General features: G+C 35.3%; 1 protein-coding gene across 5 annotated transcripts in view; it reads left to right on the plus strand.

Annotated features, from left to right (window-relative positions):
• LOC140742364 (visual system homeobox 2) overlaps positions 1-24,728 on the plus strand; it is a 133,830-nt gene that overhangs the window by 64,494 nt on the left and 44,608 nt on the right. For all 5 annotated transcript variants that reach the window (XM_073073284.1, XM_073073300.1, XM_073073292.1 and 2 more), the window contains 2 exons: positions 4,064-4,153; positions 5,071-5,198. In XM_073073284.1, coding sequence (XP_072929385.1) covers positions 4,064-4,153; positions 5,071-5,198 — 218 coding nt within the window. The remainder of the gene's footprint in view (positions 1-4,063; positions 4,154-5,070; positions 5,199-24,728) is intronic.

Below are 24,728 nucleotides of genomic sequence, written 5' to 3' on the forward strand. Positions count from 1 at the left end.
TACTATTTATTTGTTACAATATTTCCATATTCCAATATACAAAGTTTCCATTGCACGCGTTAAAATCAAACTATTTTATAATTGACGTTAGACATAACATTATTTATTTATTTACTCTTTATTGACCATGTTAAAACAATGTGGTGCAAAAGGCGGACTTAATGCTAAATAGCATTTTCTTCCAGTCAATCTTAGGGATGTGCAGAAATAATTAAATACGAGAATATTTTTTACAGGAAGAATAATATAATATAGGAAGTAATATAAAATAAGAAGTAGGTCTTCCTGAAATAAAAGATTGAATTAAAGTTCAGACAATTCCTTCGTTACAGCGTATTATGATTGTAAACAAAACGCAAGAGATCTCAGGGGATAAGCAGGATTGATACATCGTGTAATCGGTCTAATCGCGTGTAAATTCACAAAAAATATACCAGCGCTTTTAAGTTGATAGCTACTTTGTAACTCATTCATTAAAATATTTGAAAGAAGCTTATTTTGATATCAATGATACGTGTTTTTTAAATAATATTTACTAGTTTTTCTTAACTTTTTTATACAGAGCTCGGCATCTAAATTCTGCTTATTACTTTTTATATTAGCAGTACCTACACTAAGCTGCCTAGATATTTTTTCTTCGCAACCTTCGCTGTTTTGACTGACTTTTCTTGATGAAATAATTCTGCCGTGTATTGCTATATGATACACTGAATTTTTTCACATACTATTTTATTTATAATATTACTATTACAATAAATTGAGTAATTGGGGCATGAAATTTGAATTTGAATTTTTAGAGTATTAATGTTATTGTTTTAATTCCTGATTTATTATTATTGTTCCTATCGTATTTTATATTCTTTTTTGTTAATTGTCCATCATTTTAATTAATGTCTTGATGTTTTAGTACGTAGTTGCTTCCAACATGTAGTTTACACCGGTAATTGAGGTGACACATAGATTTAAGTTTAATGTGATATGTCTAGACAATGTACAAGTGTTCACTTTGTTGGTGTAACCCAATAATAAATTAATAAAATAAATATTATGAGTAGGTAAGATCTCATTTTGAAAATAATAAAAAACACGAATTTAATCTTACCTCTGGAACACTGCATAAAAATATACGTGCCTGAATAGTTTCGATATAATATCAAATTAAAACAGATACCCCCAAAATTCAATAAAATGTAAAGGGATGTAGCTAGTTACGGTATTCTTAAATAAACTAAAAAAGCGAAGGTACAAGCATAGTGTACGCGCGCCGATCGCTGCGTGACCAATCGATTGGCCGGCCAGTCCGGATTGGTCGCACTCTGACCGCGACGTGTTTATTATTTAAGGTATGACTGACGCCTGGATATTGGGTTATGTAACATTGTTCTTATTCTTGAGAGTAAAAAATAAAATTTGGAGGCTCGTACATAATGTTCTTGAACGTAGCTAAAACGTCCAGGAGAAATATTCTTGTGTCGCTACGATCGGCGCGTGACCAATAGATTGGTCGCACTGTCCCGACTGTCATAATGTGAACAGGTGTCTGCACTGACTTGGAATTTTTTTTATCTAACATTGTTCTCACTCTTGACAGCAAAAAAAACGTAAAGTATGTATACTTTGTGGTTCGTATGCAATTACAATGTTAGTGTTATAAAGCTAGAATCAACGAGCCCGATCTTGTCACTTGTCTGATTGTCGGTGTCAACTGTCAATCGAGCGCACGGTCTATATTTGTCGTATTACGATGACCGCGAACACGAGTTTGTTAACTTGTAACGCTTAGACATTGTGTTATGTTAAACTGTACTCGTTCCTTCAATCGTTAAAATAAATAAAAAAATCGTTAATAAATACAATTTGTAAGCCCTTAGATAGGTATTATCCGCGCCAAACTGCTAGTTCGCTCTGAAGTTGTTGCGAGCAGGTTGTACTATTCATAATGTATGGTCATACAATTTGTTGTGGTGACGCCATTCAGAGCGGAGTATCCGTTTTACACGAACTATATTGTGTTTTTAAATATATCTGAAAGAAAAGGAGCAACAATCTTGTGTTACTAGGATCGCCGCGTGACCAATCGATTGGCCGGACAGTCCGGATTAATTGCACTCCTACAACCGCGGATACGTACCGATCTGCTACTTAATTTATAACACTTCGAGATTGCTTTATGTAACATTATTCTCATTACTTAATATATAAAAATATATTTTTTAATAACCCGCGTAACGGAGTGGACGCAATACCGGTCTGATGTACAAATAGTTCCGGGTTTTCTGGGCCACTCACATATCTAAATGGTAAATTTAGTTATCTATTTTTTGTCTGTGAGTTTCTGTATTTTTCTTTGTGTGTTTATGGCGCCCACGACACTGGAGGTTCCAGTGTAGTGCTGTGAGAGTAGAAAACGTATTTTTAAAGAAAAATATAGGCTCGTGAGCAGTTGTTATTTTCTTGAAAATTGCTAGAAAGTATAGGAGCAATAAACTTGTTTTGCCCCGATCGCTGCGTGACCAATGGATTGGCCGGACAGTCCGGATTGGTCGCGCGCCGACGACCGCGAACACGTGGTGGACACTTAATTTATAACACTTGGACATTTTGTTATGTAATTTAATTGCTTTTCATGCTTGAAAATAATTAATTATTCAAGTGCCTTACTAAGTAGTTGTTGATGCTGAAGTTTCTATAATAACCAATACTGCTAAAAGAATTTGAACTTACATTTTGTTTGTGTTCATAAAATAAGTACGTATGTAGATTATAGATACGTACGTTGTGTGTGTTTTTTTAATGTTCTAGTTAAATTTAAAGTATATTTCCATGTTTTGATAGCCGCTTATGCGTTAAACTGTTTGGTGACAAAAAACATTAGGTACCTATTTAATGAAATGTTTGTAGAAAATGGTTTCTATTCCTTTTAATCGTCTTGTAGGTAGGTATGTTTTTGAGGTGTTTTTAAGTTATTCTTAATCATTCGTTTCCAGTAATCTTATAAACATTTTAGCTTGTAACCAAACTGGATAACTAGTACCATGTAACAGCAAACAAACACCATAACTCGTCACCGGCCAATAAACACGTCACCCTGTAGCGAATAACATTCGCCACGCCGCCGACACCACGGACGTTTCAATTGGACAGCATTCATTGCACGTACAACTGGCCAAACGGCGCAAATAGTTGGCACAGTCTCAGTAATGTACGCCGTGCGGCGATCGTTGACCCGCTAAGTGGATAACGTAGTACAATTTACGGCGGTACCCTTACGGAGCCGCTCTAAATTTAATAATTCATTGTCGTATTCATTGGCACCAAATTCAATTACCCGGCGTCCCGAGGGATCACCCCTCCCGCCCCGCGCGCCTCCCCCACCCGTCTCCGGGGACGCCCGATCTATTCTGTCACCGCTCCACTGTTTACTAATTCATTCGGCAATCACATTCGGTAATTATGTGACAAATCCCCGGGAGCCGGCAAACTGTTTTCGGATCCGGCGAGGGCGAGGCCTGTTGATTCCGCGAATTAGGATAGTGGCCGGATTATCCTGTTAAATCGTTTGACCTTACAAAAGGTTAATAGCCTGATTTGATTTCAGTTTGTTTTGGTTGGTTTCCAATTTTCTCACAGACAGTTTATAGACTTTATGATTAACAATGTTGTTTTATTAGGAACATGTTTATGAAAATGTTATGAATTATTTTCATATTTTACTTTTGAAGATGGTAGAACCCTCCGTGGTTCGACTCAGGTATTAAAACATTTAATTTTCTCTACGAAACAATATCGTAACCCAGGTATGTTCTGGCTTGACGGATATGAGAAAGGACACTTAGGTATATGAGGCGTTACAATTTGGTTAAATCTCGGTTTAAGAACACAATCCTATCTAGGATTTATTACAATCATATCCATCTCCATAGCCGACATTGACCACTTACCATCAATTGAACAGCGTGCTTTATTGCCTCTAGTATATTATGTAATTAGTTTTAAGTACTAGAAAAGTGCTTGTTTGTGTAATGCTGTTGTGTTAATTGGTTACTTACTGGTTTGTCATCAGGTGTGTCGTCATTGGAGGCAGCAAAAGACTTCACTGTAGACGGCTTAACGGGCTACAACGGCAAGAAGAAGAAGAAGAAACGCAGACATAGGTAACTATCAAACTCTTTAATATGTAACTTACTTTATTTCATAGGTATCTTTCTTAAATGCCTTATTAACAACTTAACGCACTTTGTATGCTACACTGGACGTAACTGAATTTATAATCTTATATATAAAATCCTCGTGTCACAATGTTAGTTTCCGTACTCCTCCGAAACGGCTTTACCGAATTCCACCAAATTTTATATGCATATTCAGTAGGTCTGAGAATCGGCTACTATCTATTTTTCATACAACTAAGGGATAAGGGTTGTTCACCCTTAATTTTTTTTATTTATATGGCAACACAACGTTTGCCGGCTCAGCTAGTAATAGTTTTAAAAATGTAATTAAAATGAATATCCCTTCAGGTTCCTAGAAGTCTTTTTCAAAAACGTAGATACATAATCTAAACCAATGGGTTTTGGAACATTTCAGTTCTAAGTACATTACATAATTTTGCATATATCTAGCAACTTTTTAAGGTTTTCCACTCTTCAGTTTGTTTTCACCAGCGCCACTCATTTTTCAGACTTAAGGTCCTTATAAAGTTATTAAACTAATTAATTTTTCTAATTAATCAAATTTGATTTGATTAATAAATTTAATGAATGTTAAGTACCTAAACAAATGAATTAATTGAATATGATTTTAATGATTATGATTATTTTTTTTAATTTGTTTCATTTTTCTTTAAGTTCTGGAATTTAACTCTAGTAGGCCCAGGTAGATTATCCTACCTAAAAAACCTAGATCTCGATAACTGCGCCATCTATCGGCTCCAAACGATACTTTCTTACTTAATATTTCTAGTACACAACATTTAATTAAAATCTCTTGACTAGTTTCGCAGTCAGTCTTCCAATGACTGACCGCGACCCGTTGTTGTTATCCAAGTCTACCCCTCTGTGTTCTGTTTCTGCGGCAGGACGATCTTCACGTCGTACCAGCTGGACGAGCTGGAGAAGGCTTTCAAGGACGCCCACTACCCTGATGTTTACGCGCGCGAGATGCTCTCCCTTAAGACCGACCTGCCCGAAGACAGGATACAGGTAAGTCTAGATACTTAGATTTGATATTCATGAGGCGTTATTGTTTATTATTCTAAGGTGACTTAGCAAAATATATTTTGTAGAATGTAGTTACAAATATATTTTGTAGAAGAAACAAGTATGACATCGAAGTATTTTAACAGAACAAAGAAATTATTTGTGTATATTTAATTTGAGGGTTAAATGACCTGACATGAAACTTTTGTATTTGACTACTCTACTTTACTCTGTGAAACATTTGAAACATTTATTTATTTTACTTCATAAGGTGTGTTACATTAATAAATGGCTAGAGGCTCCTTTTAAGCACACAGTGCCTTTAAGTTAATTTACCTAATTTAGCATTAATTAATAACATAAGTATGTAAATGTGTGAATGATCATCATAACTTTTGAGTCCGTCTATATCATAATGAACTAGATAATTATCTTGATTTCTTCAAGAACATGTGAATCTTCTCTTAATGTTGTGAAAACTTTATAACCTAAAACAATTTACTACATAATTTCAAGTTTTCAACATTATGATACATTGTTTACTTAAAGTAAGTAAGTAAATAAAAACATAACGAAAAAAATGACGTCACTTTTATCCAATAAATGCAAGAACTACTTTGGGGCAAGGGTTTAAAGATTTTTAAAAACATGAACAAAACATTATTGAAAAAAAAAAAACAATCGAATATTGGATTTGTGTACACAATTGAATGATTAATAATTTTAATAGACAAAGCCACATTTATTGTTTAGCTAACAACATAATGAAATTAGCGCGCCTTTCAGCTTTCAATCAAACTTTAAGCATTGCAATTCCTTCACAACAGCACGCACTACACTATCCCAGATTAGTAAACGTAAACGTGCACGCTCGATTGCTTATTGATCGTGTAATTGGATTAAAAAACCCGGTGTCGGGTATCGTACAACAAAAACGCCCAGGGTCTATTAATACGTCAATTGCATCGATTGTAATACGACACTCTATTTTCGATTTTGCGGGAAACGATCCGAAGGAACGGCCGAGACTCCAAACATTGTGGTGAGCTCACTGCCTTAGTTGTTAAGGATATATGGTATTTTAAGTTATTCTAACTCATTATAAATGCGAATGTGAACCTGTTTGGTTTCAACATTTTCAAGCCTTAACTACATATCCTTTTTAATGAAATTTTGTAAACACGTTAAAAAGCGTTTCAAATAAGGACATAATGTATATTATATCCCGAAAAACGTACCTACTGATCCCAAAGGATAGATAAAAGCTTTGACTGCGAGCGGAACCGCCGGTTTATTACAATTATAACTGATTTCTTGTGGTACTAGAGATATATTTTTAAAAAGTATGATTAATATAGGTATCCTATATTACTTTCACTATTTTAAATGAATCCTAAGGTACCTCATATGTTAAAATCTATCTAGCTGTTTGAGCTGCAGATCCAAAGAATGAATATAGATACATATGCTCTGAAAAATATTACCTTCTGCAGTGTATAATTTTATATATTGATTTTAAAAGAACTAATGTAATTATTAAAATAATTTTAGGCGGAAAAAGAGAATAATAAATTAAAAGAATTGCGGTACATATCATTAGTGCTTACATATTCGTTTTTAAAACACAAGTGCAAGAAAATAAGTAATGTGAATAAATATTTGTTGTACATAAATGCAGTAAATAGTATTAGGTAGGTACTTACATAGCTACTCATTAATAAATACCTATTGTTTTAGACATACTCGTAACAATGTCAGTTTAGGTTTTCGACATTTTTTATTTAAGTATTAGCCAGGAATCATTTCTATATAAAGTTAATTGGATTTATCTTTTTGCTATCTATATAAATATCAGTATATAACTGTACTAAACCGACTCTTTCTATGCACTATGCATAGTTTATTAATATATAAATTATACTGTTTATTTAATTAGGTAACTTAACAAAAAGCTCTACCTACTGTATGTAACATTACCTTAACTTTTAATTAATTATTCTTATTACATTAAGTAAGTATTCTTAATTAAAGCCTTTCTTAAAGTAAATATTCTTAAACAATTCCCGAAAAGTCTCAAAAGCTACCCACATGATGAACACACTAGCATCTTACAGTTGAACCTGACACCGGGTCGCAACACGATATTTTGCACCGAATGCTTAGAGCAGTTCACAATTCGCGGAAGGAAGTCCTACGATTATTTTTTACTTCAAGTGAAGTACAATTTGAACGTTTTGTATTTCGCTGGCTATCGGATGAATTGGATTTATTGGCTATTTAGAAATTAATAAATATAGAAGTAGAAGTAGAAATGGCAAGTGATAAAGGTAGTGGAATCTTTCGTAGTATTAATCCTGTGGGGCCACCGCTATACTTATTTCTGCTTAATAGCAGCAGTTTTTATTCGTATTTGTCTTGGTTTGTTGGGTGTAGTAAAGATAGTCATTTTTATACAAGTCGTTCCGACTTACATAGTCCAATTCAGATAGTTACTCACCTTTCCGACTTACATGGAGTGGTAGCTATGCATCTGTGGCTGACATCAGGGAGGACTCCGATCCTTTCTGGAGTTGATTACGGATGTCCACGACCGGAAGTGACTATTTATCGTCAGGTGAACTACTGAACCTTTTGCTGCGTTATAGGAAAACGTGACAAAATATCCAAATTAGACATAATAGGTACCTATATGGTACTGTAATCTTCCCCATGGATGTGTAATGTCAAATAAATACCACTAAATGTGAAGGTGGTAGAACCCTTTGTGGTTCGACTCCGGCGGCACCACCGCCACACCTATTTCTACCTAATAACAGCAGTGTTAGGCGCTGCTGTGTTCCGGTTTGAAGGGTGTGGTAAGGGAGGCAGACTTTTCCGAGGCGTTCCAGCTTAGTCCTCAGGGGTAGCGGCGCATCTGTGGCCGACCTCAGGTAGGAATATAATCCTATTATAATCCTATCTGGGGTTGATTACAGATGTCCATGGGCGGCAGTAGCCACTTACCATCAGGTGGACTGCATGCTCGTCTGCTACTCCTATATTATAAAAAAAAACCTGTACATTGTGATTTAGTTCTTGGCTTTAGAAAAAACTATGTAGAGCTTGTGAATTCGTACCAAACCAAACCAAAATAAAATATCAAACCGATTGCTATCTCCTTGAATTCGATTTCTTTAATACAACTTTTGATACAATCAACAATATGTAGATGTATAAAATTATTTTTGCATTATTATTTTTAAAACCAAGCATATTTCTAGGCAAGAATTTCTACCAAGATAAGAAGGATACCATAAATGAAAAGAAAATCAGGATCACAACCTAATCAATTGTAATATTTTAATCAACATACTTTACTTACAGCAACGCAAAGTAAATGGATCTCTGGGTCTCAACAATTTTGGGTAAAGGGCGCATCTTGACTGACCCCAGTTTATAACAGATCTCAGCAGTTATAATTAGACCTCGGCGCTCAAACGAAGTAATTGCCAGTTATAATTGTAACGCTGTAAATGTAACGGAGATGCGTGATCTCTAATTAGTAGAGTCGATAGAGACGCAGATAGCACGACGCTGAAGAGGGAGCGAGAGGGGAACGGTTACACTCACACCCGCCAATGATACCTAACCTGTCCATGTATACCTACTGCAATAATTACTCAGTACTAGAACCGTAATTATTATTAATAGTTTTTCCGTTTGCTAGCTACACACAACCGCGCTCAAGTATCGCCTTCCCTCGGAAACTGCGGGGAAACACAAATACCCCCCCGACCCCCGCCGCCCCCGCGCCTAACGCCCCTCTTCCCTTTTACGCATTTATGAAAATTTCATTTCCAAACTCAATGCGTCCACAATCTAAACTAAGCCCTAATCTGACCGCGTAAAGTTTATTACCACTTAATTTTCGCTGCAAACAAAATTTCGTGTGCCGCCACACTGAAATGCAATCTGTTGGTACAAGTTAGAGCTGGTTTTGCAGTTTCTGTGGCGGTTATGAGTGATGGTCGTTGAATTTTCGGTATAATGGCTTTCTGGAGATTAGGTTTCCTCGTCCGGGGCGCAGTTCGTGAGACGTTGCAATGAACGGATATTATGCAATCACCGCCACTGTTTCTACAGCTACATTTCTATTTCAAGAGCCTGCATAAACGATTGCATGTTATGAATAAGTAACGCGGCTTAGATTGAAAATTAGAATCCAAAAGCGTCTAAGTGCGATCGCATCAAAGGGAATACTATTTATTCTTAAACGGCATATTTAAAAAAATGTAGACATTTTGTAAAAAAATGTAGACATTAGAAAAATGTAGAAAAAAATGATAAGCTAGAAGCTAGAAACGTTTCTAGCTTATCATTTTTTTCTTTATAAAAATTATGAAAGTCTCAAAATATTTGCTACACTCTTGCCAAACAAGCAAGTAGCGCCATCTATCGGGCGCCGGAGGAAACGCGTTGTGGTAACCGCTCGCTGATTGGCCACTTTTGCAATCACGGCGCGGGGCGAAACAACGTAAGCGCCGTGAATGGCCACTCAAATTCTTGTCTTACTTCTTTTAATTTAGAGTTTAACTCCATTAGTGAGTAGTGGAGTAGTTATGGCTGTGTTACGAGCGATTGTTTTATTAGCCCCGCCCTCTGCAGCGGCATGGCGGCCGGTTTTGTTTCGGGCTTGTCTTTTTGCCACCGTTTTGTTTGTTCTCGCTCCGAGCTTGAGCATACAATATAATTTATACTCCATACAAGTAGTAATTCTATTTACACGGTGAAGGAGTGCACATTTTTTCGCAGGCGCTTACGTCAGGTTGTAGTGTAATGGAAATTGTTTTGAGTATTAGGCAGGTTATGTAGGTATGTTGAAACTACTTAGGTATGTAGTGAAGTAGGTATTTAAGAGTATGTGTAATCTATTCCAGTAGTACAAAATCATCTACACTAATATCTAATGTATCTTACAAGTGAACTCTACATTTTTATTGACTCTACTTAAGTAACTTCTAAATTATAAACGATCTGTTTACATCTCATTTTTTTAAGATACAATTTCCTATTGCGATTGCACAGATCTAGATAGGTATATACATATTATTAAAAACTTAAGCCTTCATATAAGCTAACAAAAAGCCAAGATGTGGAACAATTAAGAAATGTTAGATATTGATTATGAAATTATAGTTAGTTGATACCTACATATCTAATACAGAATTTAATTGAAATGAACGTACCTACCTACTTTGTTGTTTATTTTTTTTACTCTAGTTCTTTACATGTAGTTACGTGTATAATTTCCACCACAAAGTGAACATAGCCGGTTATCCGCGCGGTAATAGCCGAGAAATGCAATCGGCTCGATGTGACTGCTGCCTGCAGCGGCCGGCGTCTCGACCGGCTTAATATCCGGGCGCAATAGATACCACCGACATATTAACCTATTTATAACTAGTTTCAATAGTTTTGTATAGCTAAATTACAATATACCCGTATAAAGATTGAGCGTATCAGAGTTGTTCTAATTTAATGTTCAGGTGGCAAATAATATGTGGAATTCCGGAAAAACCCTTTTCTTATCTATGGTTAATTATAGATGACCATGGGCGACTGTAGCCCATTATTAGGTGGACTGCATGTTTTATACTTCTATATTAAGTACATAAAAAATCACACAGATCATAGATGATACAATGAATATGATAGTCGATATTAATCCATTAACACATTATTATTCGGTACATGAATACTACGTGAACCATGAATTAATTTCAGAAAGTGTAGCAAATTTCCCATTATCCTATCTAACGCAGGATTCTTAAAAGCTTTTCAAATTCAAAAACAGCCAGCGATTCCAGCGGGTCGAGCGCAGACAATGTCATTAACGACGCGAGACAATAAGCCGCTCGGCGAATTTGGCAATTAGCGAGCGCGTTCCGCTCCTAATGGCCACCTAGCGTCCGACACACATACACATCGTACGAATTTGTAAATGAGCATGTAGACTTTAGTATATTTCTAATCACTGCAAGGAGGAAAAAGAATTCCAGTTTTTATGGTGAAAAAATTACTGATGTGACTGCAACTGGTAATGATATCTTTCTGCCGTTATCCAGTGCACAGTAATTGCCGATAAATGCAATCAGCTCGATGTGACTGCAGCCTGCAACAGCCGGAGCCTCGGAAATAGATTAATATCCGGCTGCAATACACACCGCCGACGTTTAACCGTATTAAGATGATACCTATCTGTAACCAGGTTTCAATAGTTCGGAAGCTGACTGACAAATTCAAAAACAGCCAATGTCTCCAGTAGGAAAGCAGACAATGTCATTAACGACGCGAGACAATAAGCCGGCCAACGAATTTGGCAATTAGCGAGTGCGTTCCGCTCCTAATGGCCACCTAGCGTCCGGCCGGGTACACACACACACCATAGACATGTACGTACGTATCACCGTATAAACTTTTGTATCTTTTAGACGTAGTGAACGAACATACAGTCGACATATATCCAATCTTAGACACAAATCTAATCAATCATTGAAATACGTTCTGGATACCCTTCTGTCGTTGAGTACGATAGAGAGTTATACTTAAACACCATGGTGTTTCTCGCAGAGTGTCGAAGACTGCGGGCAAGAGGATTGGAAAGCTTACCTAAAGTTGCCCAAAGATACGTTACTACTCTTGAAGACTAAATTATAATTACCGTAGAGTCTTGCCCTAACAACAGCCTACAAATCTTGAATGTTTATTTTTAGATATTCTTTGTAAAAAGCAGTGATAGCCTGGTGGTTAAGAAAACTCGACCTCGATTGAGGGTCCGAGGTTCAAATCCCAGGCACGCACCTGTGATTTTTCAAAGTTATGTGCGTATTAGAAATTAATTATCACTTGCTAAACGGCGAAGGAAAACATCGTGAAGAAATATTTATAAAAAAGAAAGTCTCAAAGGTATGTGAAGTCTACCAATACGCACTTGGGCACCGCGGTGGACTATGGCCTTAACCTTCTCATTCTGAGAGGCGACCAGCAGGTGCCCAGCAGTGGGACAATAATGGGTTGTTGACTTTTTTTGTAATAATAGGTAGATAAGAAAATGCATTTTAATAACAATTTTATAACTTCTACTATTAAATGTTAAAATCATCGTATTTGATTTGATTTGCTGGCCACACTGCGAATTGATAGATTTCGCACACGTTTGAGATTTTTTTAAGAACTCCCAGTATAGCTATTACCAAAGTTAGTTGTTTAAATTTGTTAAAAATTGTGTACTCCACTTGACAGTAAAGTCAACTATTATATTTTAAGGCCCTTCATTATGTGTACAAAATTAAAGTAAATTCATTTAAAGTGTCTATTGAAAACCCGTCGTATAGGGGATAAAGAACTACTAAATTTAAATAAGATTTTCACTTTAAATATTAGAATTACACAAAAAATGTTTAAACTGAGGAAGGAATATATGTTGGATTGAAATTTTGGAGAGAGAATTAATTAGCTAAGTAAATAAAGCTAGTAAAATTAAAATCCATTAAAAAAAGAACAGCTCTATCAACTGAATGTTTGTACACTTACTCGTAGGTACATATAATATGATCTGCCGTTTATTTCACTGATTTGCACTGTATAAGGCGACTCCGCCCTTAATAAAATTCATACAGAGTTGGGCAAAAGTACAAAATGCTACAAGTTAATAGGGTTGTTTAAAAGCCAACACAAGCCAATGCTTATCCCTTAATAATCCCTTACAAGCTGTAGATTATGGCGACTCGAGTGGCTTTTTCATTACAAAGCCATATGTGATACTTATAACACATATAATACCTATTACAACGCACATGGGCAGTGGTCTGTTAAAAAGATTTTTTCTTTAATTAATCGTATAATTTTTCATCTTTCCTTTATTTAAAGATTAAGTAAAAACACGTTAAAATTAAAGTAGAAAAAAAGAACTAATTTTATTTCACTAATTACTTTTTTTTTCGTTTTTTCGTATGCTTGCTTTTTCTTTTAGGTTAAATATTAGAATTAACAATAACAAGCAGATATCTATTACAAAGTTGCTTATTTTAGTAGATACACAAACAAAATCATATGCCAAAATACTTTTGTCCATTAATCACAATTACAGAGAAACAAACCTCGTCCGACGTACTCACGTTATTAAGACAAACGACACACGCACCGGACCACTGATCATCGCATAAAAATGTACAAAAACAATTTAATAAGGACCGCAAACGCCGGCGCCGGGTGTGCGAGCCCCCTAATCCGATTACAGCTGATTTATCCCCGTACTCCATGTGTAATAATCAATTTATGAGATGAACTATAAATTACACCACCGCAACATAATATTTACATGTTTAAAGTACGTTATTTTGAAGGAATAAGCGTTAAAATCGAATGCTCCAAGTGTATAATACCGTCCACGCCCTCCGAAGCCGGCGCGGGATGCTCGGAGCTCGTTGCCCCAAACGTGTAATAATGACTGGTCCAGTGGCTCAAAGTTGTTTGTTTATCTAAAATTGGTGCTTTTAATAGGACCCTGTTTTTTGTGTTTTGTTTGGTTGACAATTTGTGTAAGTGTGTACTCGTATCTACTAACCATCATGTGACAAGTGGCAACTTAGATTTACGTTTTACTTTTAACTATTTTATGTTTGTTGATTAACTGGTTATAACACAATACACAAGTGGATATATTATAAGTTCTAGTCCTTCTCTTACAAATTTCGATAGATTAGGTACATAGACATAGTTTCTGCCCATGCATGCATATAGCAAATAGAATGAAATTCTGTTCTCTTTCTGTATTTTGCTATATTATATAAATATAAATTCTATTAAAAGTAATAACAAGTATAGGTTTAAATTTCTCTTGTAAAAATATGGAACTTTTTTTACTAAGATAAGACGGCTAAAAACCTGCACTATAGTTGTATGAAAACATTTCGAAACCAAATAGTGGTAAACAAAGTTCTATATTAATATTCGTTCCCCCGAACACTCATTTGGTAAATCTATTAATCACGATCGTTGGCGACCTCGTTCACAATGACTATAATTACCATAAACGCTCTTAAGGGAGAGTCGACTCCCTTGCTAATCGTTAATGTGAGAACTATGCATTTATGAGTATTCACATATTATTAGATTAAATTCGCATATTATAAGCAGTGATAGCTTAGTGGTTTCAAGTTCGACCTCTCACGGTGGGAATTAAAATCCAAGGTTAAGTTCCTTTGATTTTCCGAAATTATGTGAATTTTAGCGGCTATTTTAAAACGACATTTATTTTTATTTAGAAGTTCATTTTTTTTTCAATATATAGGTAAATTTTTAAGAACATTATAACACATATTATGGACATTCACCCGATTAAAAATAAACTGGCCCTAATTCGTTGGGTTTCAACGTGGTTGCAGTTTTCAAGTTACTACACAAATCCCTAAATATATAACATGTTTTCAGAGGTTTATGAAAACAAAATATTTATAACGAAGACAACAACGATTTACGAGTTAAAAGTGCCCGCAAACTACATGAAAACCAATAAAAATGCTACTCATTTATCCATAAACATTTCGCTTACGCGTGTCGTGTCGTCCCTACTTGTCGTCTGCACTAGCCCATAATGTCTACTATTAATATTCATTATCGTACCCCCTGCAACACAAACTCTAATAACATCCCCGAAGGACACACACTATTATCATCCCTATATGTTAGACATTACATACTATAATAGCGTGCAATATATTGAATCGAGGAACATAATTGTGTTGGCGTATGCAACGTTATGAGTGCTTACAAATCGAATTTTAAATGCGTTATGTTTTTAAAAGTTTAATTTGATTTCCTGACAGTTAGTTTAAACGTGTCAGAGATAATGGACAAAGTCATCGCATTATTCATCCAACAAATGTTACAAGTCAGCATAAACAGATAAAAAAAAAACTGCTTTGCTTTTATTATACTTACTACTATTATACTTAAAAGCTTTTCATAAATTAAAATATATAGTTAATATACATATTTGTGAAGTAACTGAGCTTACCACTATAAAATAATGTAAAAAACAGATTAGTAATCTAATTATGATTAATACAAAAAACTTAGGTACATATAAAGCCTAACTATCTAACAGTTTGAAATAAAATCAGTGCGAAGAATTGGACTGAACAAAGATTTTAAGAGAATATGTATGAAATGTGATAACAATAGTGGAGAATTTGAAGAAAGGATTCGCGCAGCGGGCGACCGTCTGGCTAGCTGCCACCCTCCTGATTAAACTGTCTATGTGCACTATCTAACCTATGCTCTGTCTCGCCATTATAGTATTAAAGTTGCTATAATACCAGTTTAAGGAATATACTGGCTTGTAATTGCATTGGCTTGCAATTTGCAGTAATACTTAGGTAATGGTAATACATACATTGAAACTCAACTACGACATTTATATAATACATCTTATTAGAAGAATGAAGGTTAAAAACTAATTTATAGAGAAATATAAAATTTAATAGAATTATTATGCATTTATAATATGGGCTTTTTATATCTCCCTGTTGGGCACGAGTCTTTTCTTAAATATAAGGAAGTTTACTTCAACACGTTTAATCTAGAAAGACTAATAGGTAGAGACATTTATAATCCATTTCATATGCAATTTTTTGTAAAAACATAAGTAGTATCTACAAACTATAACTCAATAGATACATGTTATAAGTAAACGCATACTTACAAAAAAGTAAGTAAACAATAATATAATAGCTATTATCACGCTCGCACAAGTATAAACCCGGAATCAGCGGGGCGTTGCGCGTGCGCAGCCACTAATCCACCGCTAATGATGACGGATCACACAAGAACTCTTGTAATTTGGGTTAAAAACTGATTCACCAATTTATTTGGTGATTTGTAATTTGTTTAGTTAAAAAACATGTTCAACCCACAGCTATAACTCATTTCTGGTTGATGGTAACTTACCGAAGTGGCGTTCTTTAATTTCAATTTTAAATAAAACACCAAAGTGTTCCAAAATATCAGATACCTGCACCTGATTGATTTAGCCACAGGGAAGCTTCTAGACCAACGTTGATTTTCGAAAAACCAGACATGCGTGAAGTACGCAGTTTCAGCACGCAGCGTGGACAATCAAAAGGGACTCTGAAAAAAGTCTTCTCTAACAAACAAGCACCCAATCGGCCGCTAGAAGCAACGTCGCAAACGTGCTAAAGGACTCCAAAAAGCGCTCCATCGCTCCACGGGCATAATTGCCGCGTCGCCACGTGGCGGCGAGTGTGTCCGCCGCGTAACGAGACGGGTTCCGAAGCCGGCGCCCCGCGGAGAGATACACGGTTACTGTTCTGTTGCTTTGCCATTAAATTATCATATAATATCTCTAATGACCTTGTTTGTTATTTTTGTTGCGTTCGCGCGTGACTTGGAAGGAGCGCTCCGCCCCATCTCGTTAATTTTGATTATGATGCTGTTATTTAATATGTTTTATACACTAATCATATCTACTCACTCTTCTCATGTATCTACTTTATTTAACTATTACGACAGCCAAATCGTGCAAGTAGAACTTCTTAATAATAGTGTATTGATACTATTATTGTAAAGTCTCTTCCGGTCTCACTGTCTGAATGGAACAAATGTTTGCGTGCGTTCCAAATATCTTTATTTCTAATCTGTATGTATTCAAGTGAAGTTCGTGTGTGTCGAGCACGTTCGTCGCTAACGTAAGAAATAATTCCAATTTTATCTGGGATTTATTACCATGTGTATGAGAACAATTTCATTTCTGTCTATACCATAAAAACTCAGCTTTAATTACATGATTCTAATCCCATTACCGCAACATTGAACTAAGATTTATGAGTAGGTAGATATTTGCCAATTCGTATTCCCGAATTGAAGACGATCAAACTATATATTCCCAGTAAATTCCGAATCACTCCCGCCACAATACGCCCAAATGAATTGAGTCGTAATGGAGATGTATCCACGAGTCGCGGACTCTACAATGCTACAATGGATTCGGGTACGCTCCAAGTTACAAGCGATAGCGGGGCGTATAGCTGGTAAACATATGTACTGAAATAGTTTGAGTTTATTTCTATAATCATATTTTACGATATAGGAAACTATGTGCCCTATTGGTTACCAATTTAATACGATTAATTAATATGGAAAATGTCATATTATTTACACGTATTACCTGAGTTCCGATTTCTTAAACACTTCGAATCAGGCACCCAAACACACAAAAATAAGGAAACAATGAATTTTCTGTTTGAATGAGCAACTTATATAAAAGACATTTTTTTTTGGGTGTCAACTTTTGTAGATTATAAAATGTGAAACTTGTCGGCTTTTATCCAAAAATCTTTTCATTTACTTCTTCAATATCAAATGCTTCTACAATAATTCTTCCATAAATACGTTTATTTTTATTAAGTATGTTGCGTAGTATTGTATTTTTTAATCTTTCAAAAAATGATTAACTGATTTTGGCAGCATTTTCTAATGAAAATATTTTTTTCGGAAAATATAACGTACTGTTCTGAAATTATTAAGTTATTTTTATACTGCATTAATGAGACTAGGTGCGGGAGTGTACATGTAGCTTATACGTAGACAGCAATCGCTAAATGAAAATCGCTAAATCTTCCACCATAGCCCCCCTCTCGTTAAACGTCTCGAATGGTCCGCTAATGTGATGGCAGGAGTCGGTTCCGCTGATTCGATTTGCCCGCCATTTCGTTATTGCTCGCCACAATGCGACGACATGCCACCACTCGGTTTATTGTGCGATACCCGCTTAAACCGACCATCACTTACTCTAACTAGATTTTCTTTATTTATTTGCGCGGTTATCTGAAACTCTTTTGGTGTATTTAGTTGATGCGGTTTAAATGTTTTCGAAGTTTTATTGTACTAGTAGATAATGGTAACAGTTTAGTATACTGTTTTATTAAGAGTTTTAATCGTATTCGTTAATTGAAAGTTACTATATAATAACATAAATGTTTTTAAACTTTTTTTAATTTAAAAATAACAATGGATAGGAATTTATATCAATACCACATACTTCTACAATTGCCTAGATATATATGTATTACTAACAAGGTTTTAATTAATTATATTTATTATTAAATAACGATTATTATTTTCTTGCTCTTCCTCAAATCAGTTTAATCTTGTATTAGGACATAAAAAATAATATAAATAATTTAATAAACAAGACAAATAATAATACGTACCTCTTAGTTTTCACTGATGTTAATCTTTGTCCAGCAGAGACACAGACGATGATTTTGTACATATTTGTACATCATTTGGTATAAATAAGCATAAAAATGACAGTTGCTTTTATATCACAAAATATGCCTTAAATTCAATAATGTAGATTAAAAAAAATGAACAGATCCTTACTTGGTTTATCCTTAAATTGTACAATAGTTCCCCTCTTCCATTCACAGTGAACCAGCGTTTAAACTATTCTCAACCATTTGTAATGTTATTTCCGAAGCCAACGAGGGGCGTTGGAGTAGTTGGTGAATGGCGAACTTTTAACAGCCAGCTTACCTTCCTAGCCTCCTTTCAACCGATCTAGCTTTGGATTGGTTCGATCGTCTTTTGCTAAACTTTATAATATTTATTTTAGATACTATTTTGGTGCAGTTACCCTATTATATTATTTAGTTTTAATGTTAGGTCGTTCTTAGAAGAGTTACATTGTTCTAGAAATTATTCTGTGATATTTTCTATAGACATACGATATGATGATTAGTCTTAAGTCTAATCAAACATTTATTAAACGTTTTAATTTGTATTAAACATTTCTTACTTACATTATAAGTAGATATGTTTGTTTGAAACTTACGAGTAATTTAATGTAAGCAACGTATGTACTCGAATAAGAAGTACGGACTGATATGTAAGATATATTCTTCTTTGACGCTATTAACAAAATCTTAAATACTATTTTGACCCTGTCGTTTTATTTATAGTGTCATATCATCGATAAATCGGTATTATTGAAAAAACGTAACACCCCAGCGTTGCATTCCCTTAAAGAAGTATAACTTCTATAACTAACTCCGCACACACCACTTATTTATGTATGTGTACAGTACTTCGTTACATTGCTGTGACCCAGTTGTCGTCATCAATTATATCATTCACATTCCGAAGCATCATGGTGAACGTTTTATGTATTCTTCAGCGGCTCGTACCGGCATTTCTTTTTGTTTCAGCCTCTCGTTTCAAGAGTCATAGTGCAAATTACATAATCGTGTTACGAGTGAGTTCCGAGCGGCGCGGCTTGCGACTGCGGCGTGCGGTACGCGACTGCGATTCTTGCGATCCATGTCTGCGATGCGATTTAAAACATACGTTATATATAAATTGAAATTAAAAGCGTACGGTTCCACTGACTTGATCACTTATTTGCTGCTGCCCTTTGTCTTTAATACAATACGTTGGTAGGACTCTTTGTAGTTGGACTTTGATAGCCACATCTATTTTTATCCAATTACAGCAATATTTTAAACGGTTTTAACGAAGAGACTTATACGAGGAAATTCCAACTTAGTCCTTAGGTGTAAGAACGCACCTGTGACCTTAGATAGATATTTTGGGTTAATTATATATGTTCAGTGTAAGTGGCTACTTTCCTTCAGATGTATTGCAAGATTGTTATTTCTATTACATAATAAAATCCATGATAAAGAACGATAGGAATTGTTGACGGATAATCGCAAATCGCAGTCGCAAGTCGCAGTTGCAAGTCGTGTCGTTGCTGGCTCCGCAATCGTTGCAATGAGCGGTGGCCTATTTCCTGTAACAATAGTATTGTTTGCCGTTTTCTGGCCTTTTGTAATCAAATTGTTCTATGGTGAGCATTTAGTACCTACTCGTATGCCTATTACCTCATGTTGCTTATATTTACCAGTAGCCTTAGTATGAGTTTTTACGTTTTTACAAATATTACTGTTTTGATATTTGTTTACGTATTTACTTATATATTTTCAATCAGCGCACCTAGCGGATTATATCAACTGATTAGAAATATATGGGAAATATGTAAACAAAAACAAAACCAGTCATTTTTGTCAAAATGTAAAAACTCGTACCAAAGGTTTTCGTAGTGGTAACCGCCTAAGGGTTGCATCATACAATTTTAACATTTACAATCAATGGTTAAAAAATGAATTACCTGCACCATTTTAGTTCAGCAATTATGTCATAACTATCACTTAACATTAACGGCTCGATTTCGATTGGTTAACGTTACAGCATTTGTCAAGTTCCCTATCTGCCGAAGTCGACTAAAAATTGTGGTGACAGCGACACAAATGACAAATAAATTGGTGCAACACAGAATTCTTACATTCCATCGCTACCGTCAAAGTTACTGTTATATTTAACTTTAACGCAAATGTTAAACGCTTTCGATAAAACCCTAAGTGTTGTTGTAAGTATAATTGGTACAACGATCTAGCACTTAAATTTATCTGCCTTAGTTTCTTTATAAATTGTCGTGTGATATTAAATACGGTGCCTATTTGAAATCTACCAATTCGCATTTGGTCAGCACGATAGTCTACATATATTCTAATCCATCTCATTCTCTGAAGAGACTCGTGCCAGCATTGGGCAGTAACGGGTTTACTAAAAAGAATATCCTTTTTAGTAAACACGTCAGACTAGACAATACTTTATCTACAATAGTATAATTAGGTAATTACTTAAAAACTTCGTGAGCGAAGCAATTTCTTATCCTTCTCTTCTTACTTAACAAATATAAAAATAAGTAGTTATATCCATATTATTGAATAATATTATTAAATAATAGACATTGTATTCAACCATTTCTCTCACAAAGTGAGTAGCACGGTGCATCGCATCGTGTTATCGAATCATTTATGTAAAGCAGCGCCAAATGGCGCGCCTAACTCGATAACACCCCCACCCTCTACCCCCGCAGCCCCTCCCCATCCCCTCGCAGATTTGTTCTACTTCAGGATATGACTGTGGTAAATAGATATGATCTATTAAGTCGTTAGATGTGTTTGCCTGTAGTTTTAACAATTATTCTAACTTAGTACGATACCAGAATATTAAACTGGTTTTTAAACTATTATCTGTTTGTCTATACGGGTTAGCCTTGGATAAAGCTTAATAGATTTTGAGGGGACTTTTATACAAAGGTGGTACAATACTTTGTAGAGCGACTCTGGAGGCACCACCGCCACATCTATTTCTACGTTAAAACAAGTGTTAAGCACTGCTTTCTCTTGGGTTCAAGGATGTAGTATGGAAGAGCCACTTATTTGAGGCGTTCCAACCTATTACAGGAGTAGGTCCTCAAAAGATGAAAAAATAATAACTGTTGACGATCTCAGGTAGCACTAAGATAAATATAAACAGACGGATAGAATTAGTTTTCACAGTATTTAAACGAGTTTCCACTTACTATAAAGTGGGTTGCATACTCGTTTGCTATTTCTACATAAGAATGATACAGCCACAAAATATCAGACAATTGTATGTAATAGAAACCCGTGCATCTAACAACCCTTGGCTACATAATTAAGAAACCAATATCAATTAACAAAATCAAAATTAAATTAATCACTCCGTAACACTGTCACAATAGAATGATTAGACGAAATATCAATCAAATAGAATGAAGATATTACGTCGCATTGTCCCACGGTTAATCAATTTGTGCAAACAAAGGGCTTGGGGGACGAGCGCCATCTACCGACTGGCACCGGTGTCGGCGATTAGTGCCAGTATTCGTCACGCAACCTGTATTCATTAATAATTATGTTATAAATGCCATTGTGTCCACTAGAACTTATCGGGCATGCTGTGCTTACTTGGCTACTGCAAGTAATGTTGGCAAAGACGTTGAACTGCCAGTTGCTGCCAGTCATAACATCCAGGGCCGGATTTAAGGGAGGGCAACCGGGGCGGCAGCTCCGGAGCCTCCACAAAAGAGGGGCCCCCACAATAGAGACGTCGGTTTTTTTTTTAATTCCGACTAGTAAACACTAGTAAAAAAATATATATATCTTTTCCTTTGATATTTTTTTTCGCTGTTTTACCTTTATCTCCAGTACTTTTTACAAACATGAATACTAGAAGAATCTAACTGCGTTTCACAATAAAATATTTATTGAAAAACTCAACTGAAAAAATTGTTCATTTTATTCGGAAAATAATTTGGGGCCAGGGGGCCTCCACTCCTTTGTTGCCCCAAGGCCTCTAGACCTCTAAATCCGGCCCTGATAACATCGTATCTCTCGCCGATTTTAGATACACTCCTATTAGTATTTGAGTGCAGATACATATCTATTGGCAACAGTCATCAGTTCCTTTGCTGCTGCAATTTGATAAAAAATCTAGTAGCCCCAACTCCAGTTCATTAAGATTTGAAGACTAAATTAAGACGCCTCATGTTAGTTTCTACATTGCCATTTTACTATGTTTGTTAAGACATCACACGCAGTCGAATAAAATTGTGTGGTAAGAACTACCAGTTATGTAGAGGAGTGCACCCGACAGTGTGACACAAGGGTTGTAGTGACGTCACAAGGGTGTATCGGAACGGATTCGCCGCGGACGTCCGCTGGTCCAAACTCCTCGGCGTTCAATGGCTCGCACTGAATTAATGGTGCACTGCTAAAGTTAGTTACCGCTCTACTGCTTGTATTGTAGAGTCGCAGCAATATCGCTATATTTGTATAAGAGTACTTTAACTTTATTAATTTAATGCTTATGTATAGGTAATATTTTATCATTAGCTAATTATTATTAATAGACAAATACATCGAAAGGTATAGAATTCAGGACAAAGACCGATTCAGGTTTAATAAGTTCCTAAAAGTGCTTGTGATATAGTGTAAAATAATCGCAAAATGAAATCAAAATTTACTTATCAAAGTATTTTGGGTACTTAACTAAAAATGTAACCTATATCAAAAATATATTGACATTTACATCGCGAGAATATAACAAGCTTTAAAATAAAACTATAAAACTACCAAGAGATAATGTTGCTTACTTACTTATAATAGTGTTGAGAGCTTTTATATCAAATGTAACATTATTTGCAACAAGCGCCGCAGATCAAAGCGACTTTCAAAAAAGAGCATTATGGACAAGAGGACAAAATAACCGATAAACAAAGCCCCGAAAAGCATCGGCGAAATTGCAAATGGCAAAACATTTTTGACTAATAGTCCTTTTAGTGCATGCCAGTGCCGTTACACGACTGAATACGCCGAAAATTTAGACGATCCGGATATAAAGGTACGGGTATACGACCGGTTTTCGCCTTAACCGGTTGGAGTAAAGGCTAAAGTAGCGTGCAATGAATGTCTGTCAATGCGGTAATATTTTACAATCGGGAGAGTAAAGTAAATCGTATGTTCTGAGGTAGTGTTTCTTTTTTAATTGGTGGAATACCGCTCATGACATAATTCTGAGTTTGTTCCCTTTCGCGATTGTTGCAGCGCATAGAATTTTAATAGCACAAGGTAATTATAACCATCTTTGTTTTGTTTATTTCCTTTTGATTGTTTAGTTAAGGCTTTTTTTTTGTTTTTGTGTTCGTGTCCTATTTTTCTCTTCAATTCATTTTTTTTTTATCTTTGTATATTTAGTTTTAAAATTTGTACTGTGTGTTGCAATTATCTTGAATAAATGATATTATTATTATTATTATGAATATAATCGGTTTTTCGGCCACTTAATTTAGCAATGACTTTTTCAACACGAACCAAAAAAAATTGTTTTCAACATGTATGATTCATCAAACAAATAATTATCCGTCTCATCGATTCAATATTTTTCTCTCATTGTGGTTTGAGTATGGTGACACCACAACAAATTGTTCTATCATTACCATTTTTTATGTCAGCAGTGTAGCGTATAAGGCTCCTGATTGTAATTATGAAAAAATGTTCAAATTCAATTTAAATAATTATTTCTTTCTATAATAACTTATTTTAAAAAGATTCATATAGGACTATTTTTGAACGTCAACAAACTGAAACCGCTTCATAAGGTGTTTCGCTATCGAAAAAAAGTGCCGAAAGAAACTCCATACGTGTGTAAATTTGCATCTTTTGAAATCTGATGGATCAAAATATGAACAAAATTGACCTTTTTTTTAATTAAAATTGTGACATGTTCTCAGGTCTCAAGTTATCGTGCACGCGTTATACCAACGAGTTATACAAGTGTATATAGAGTCCCACGGCCACTATCCGGTCGATTACCGGCTGCGACCGGTATTTACCGGTCCACGGCGCGCTCTATTTGCGACATTATCCGCCAGATTTACCGAGCACCGGCTACACTTTAGTTACCTTAAGGCGAAATACTTTACGAATATGTCATTACATAATCGATAAGGATTATTTTGAAAAATATGTCGGTTACCCAATAGTCTGGTTAATCAATGATCGGTCCATGGCCGCCAACAGACATTAACTAAAACAGGCTTAC

This window comes from Epargyreus clarus, unplaced genomic scaffold (assembly GCF_041222505.1).
Source record: "Epargyreus clarus isolate Ecla_fem2 unplaced genomic scaffold, WU_Ecla_fem_2.2 ptg000001l, whole genome shotgun sequence".
Lineage (NCBI taxonomy): Eukaryota > Metazoa > Arthropoda > Insecta > Lepidoptera > Hesperiidae > Epargyreus > Epargyreus clarus.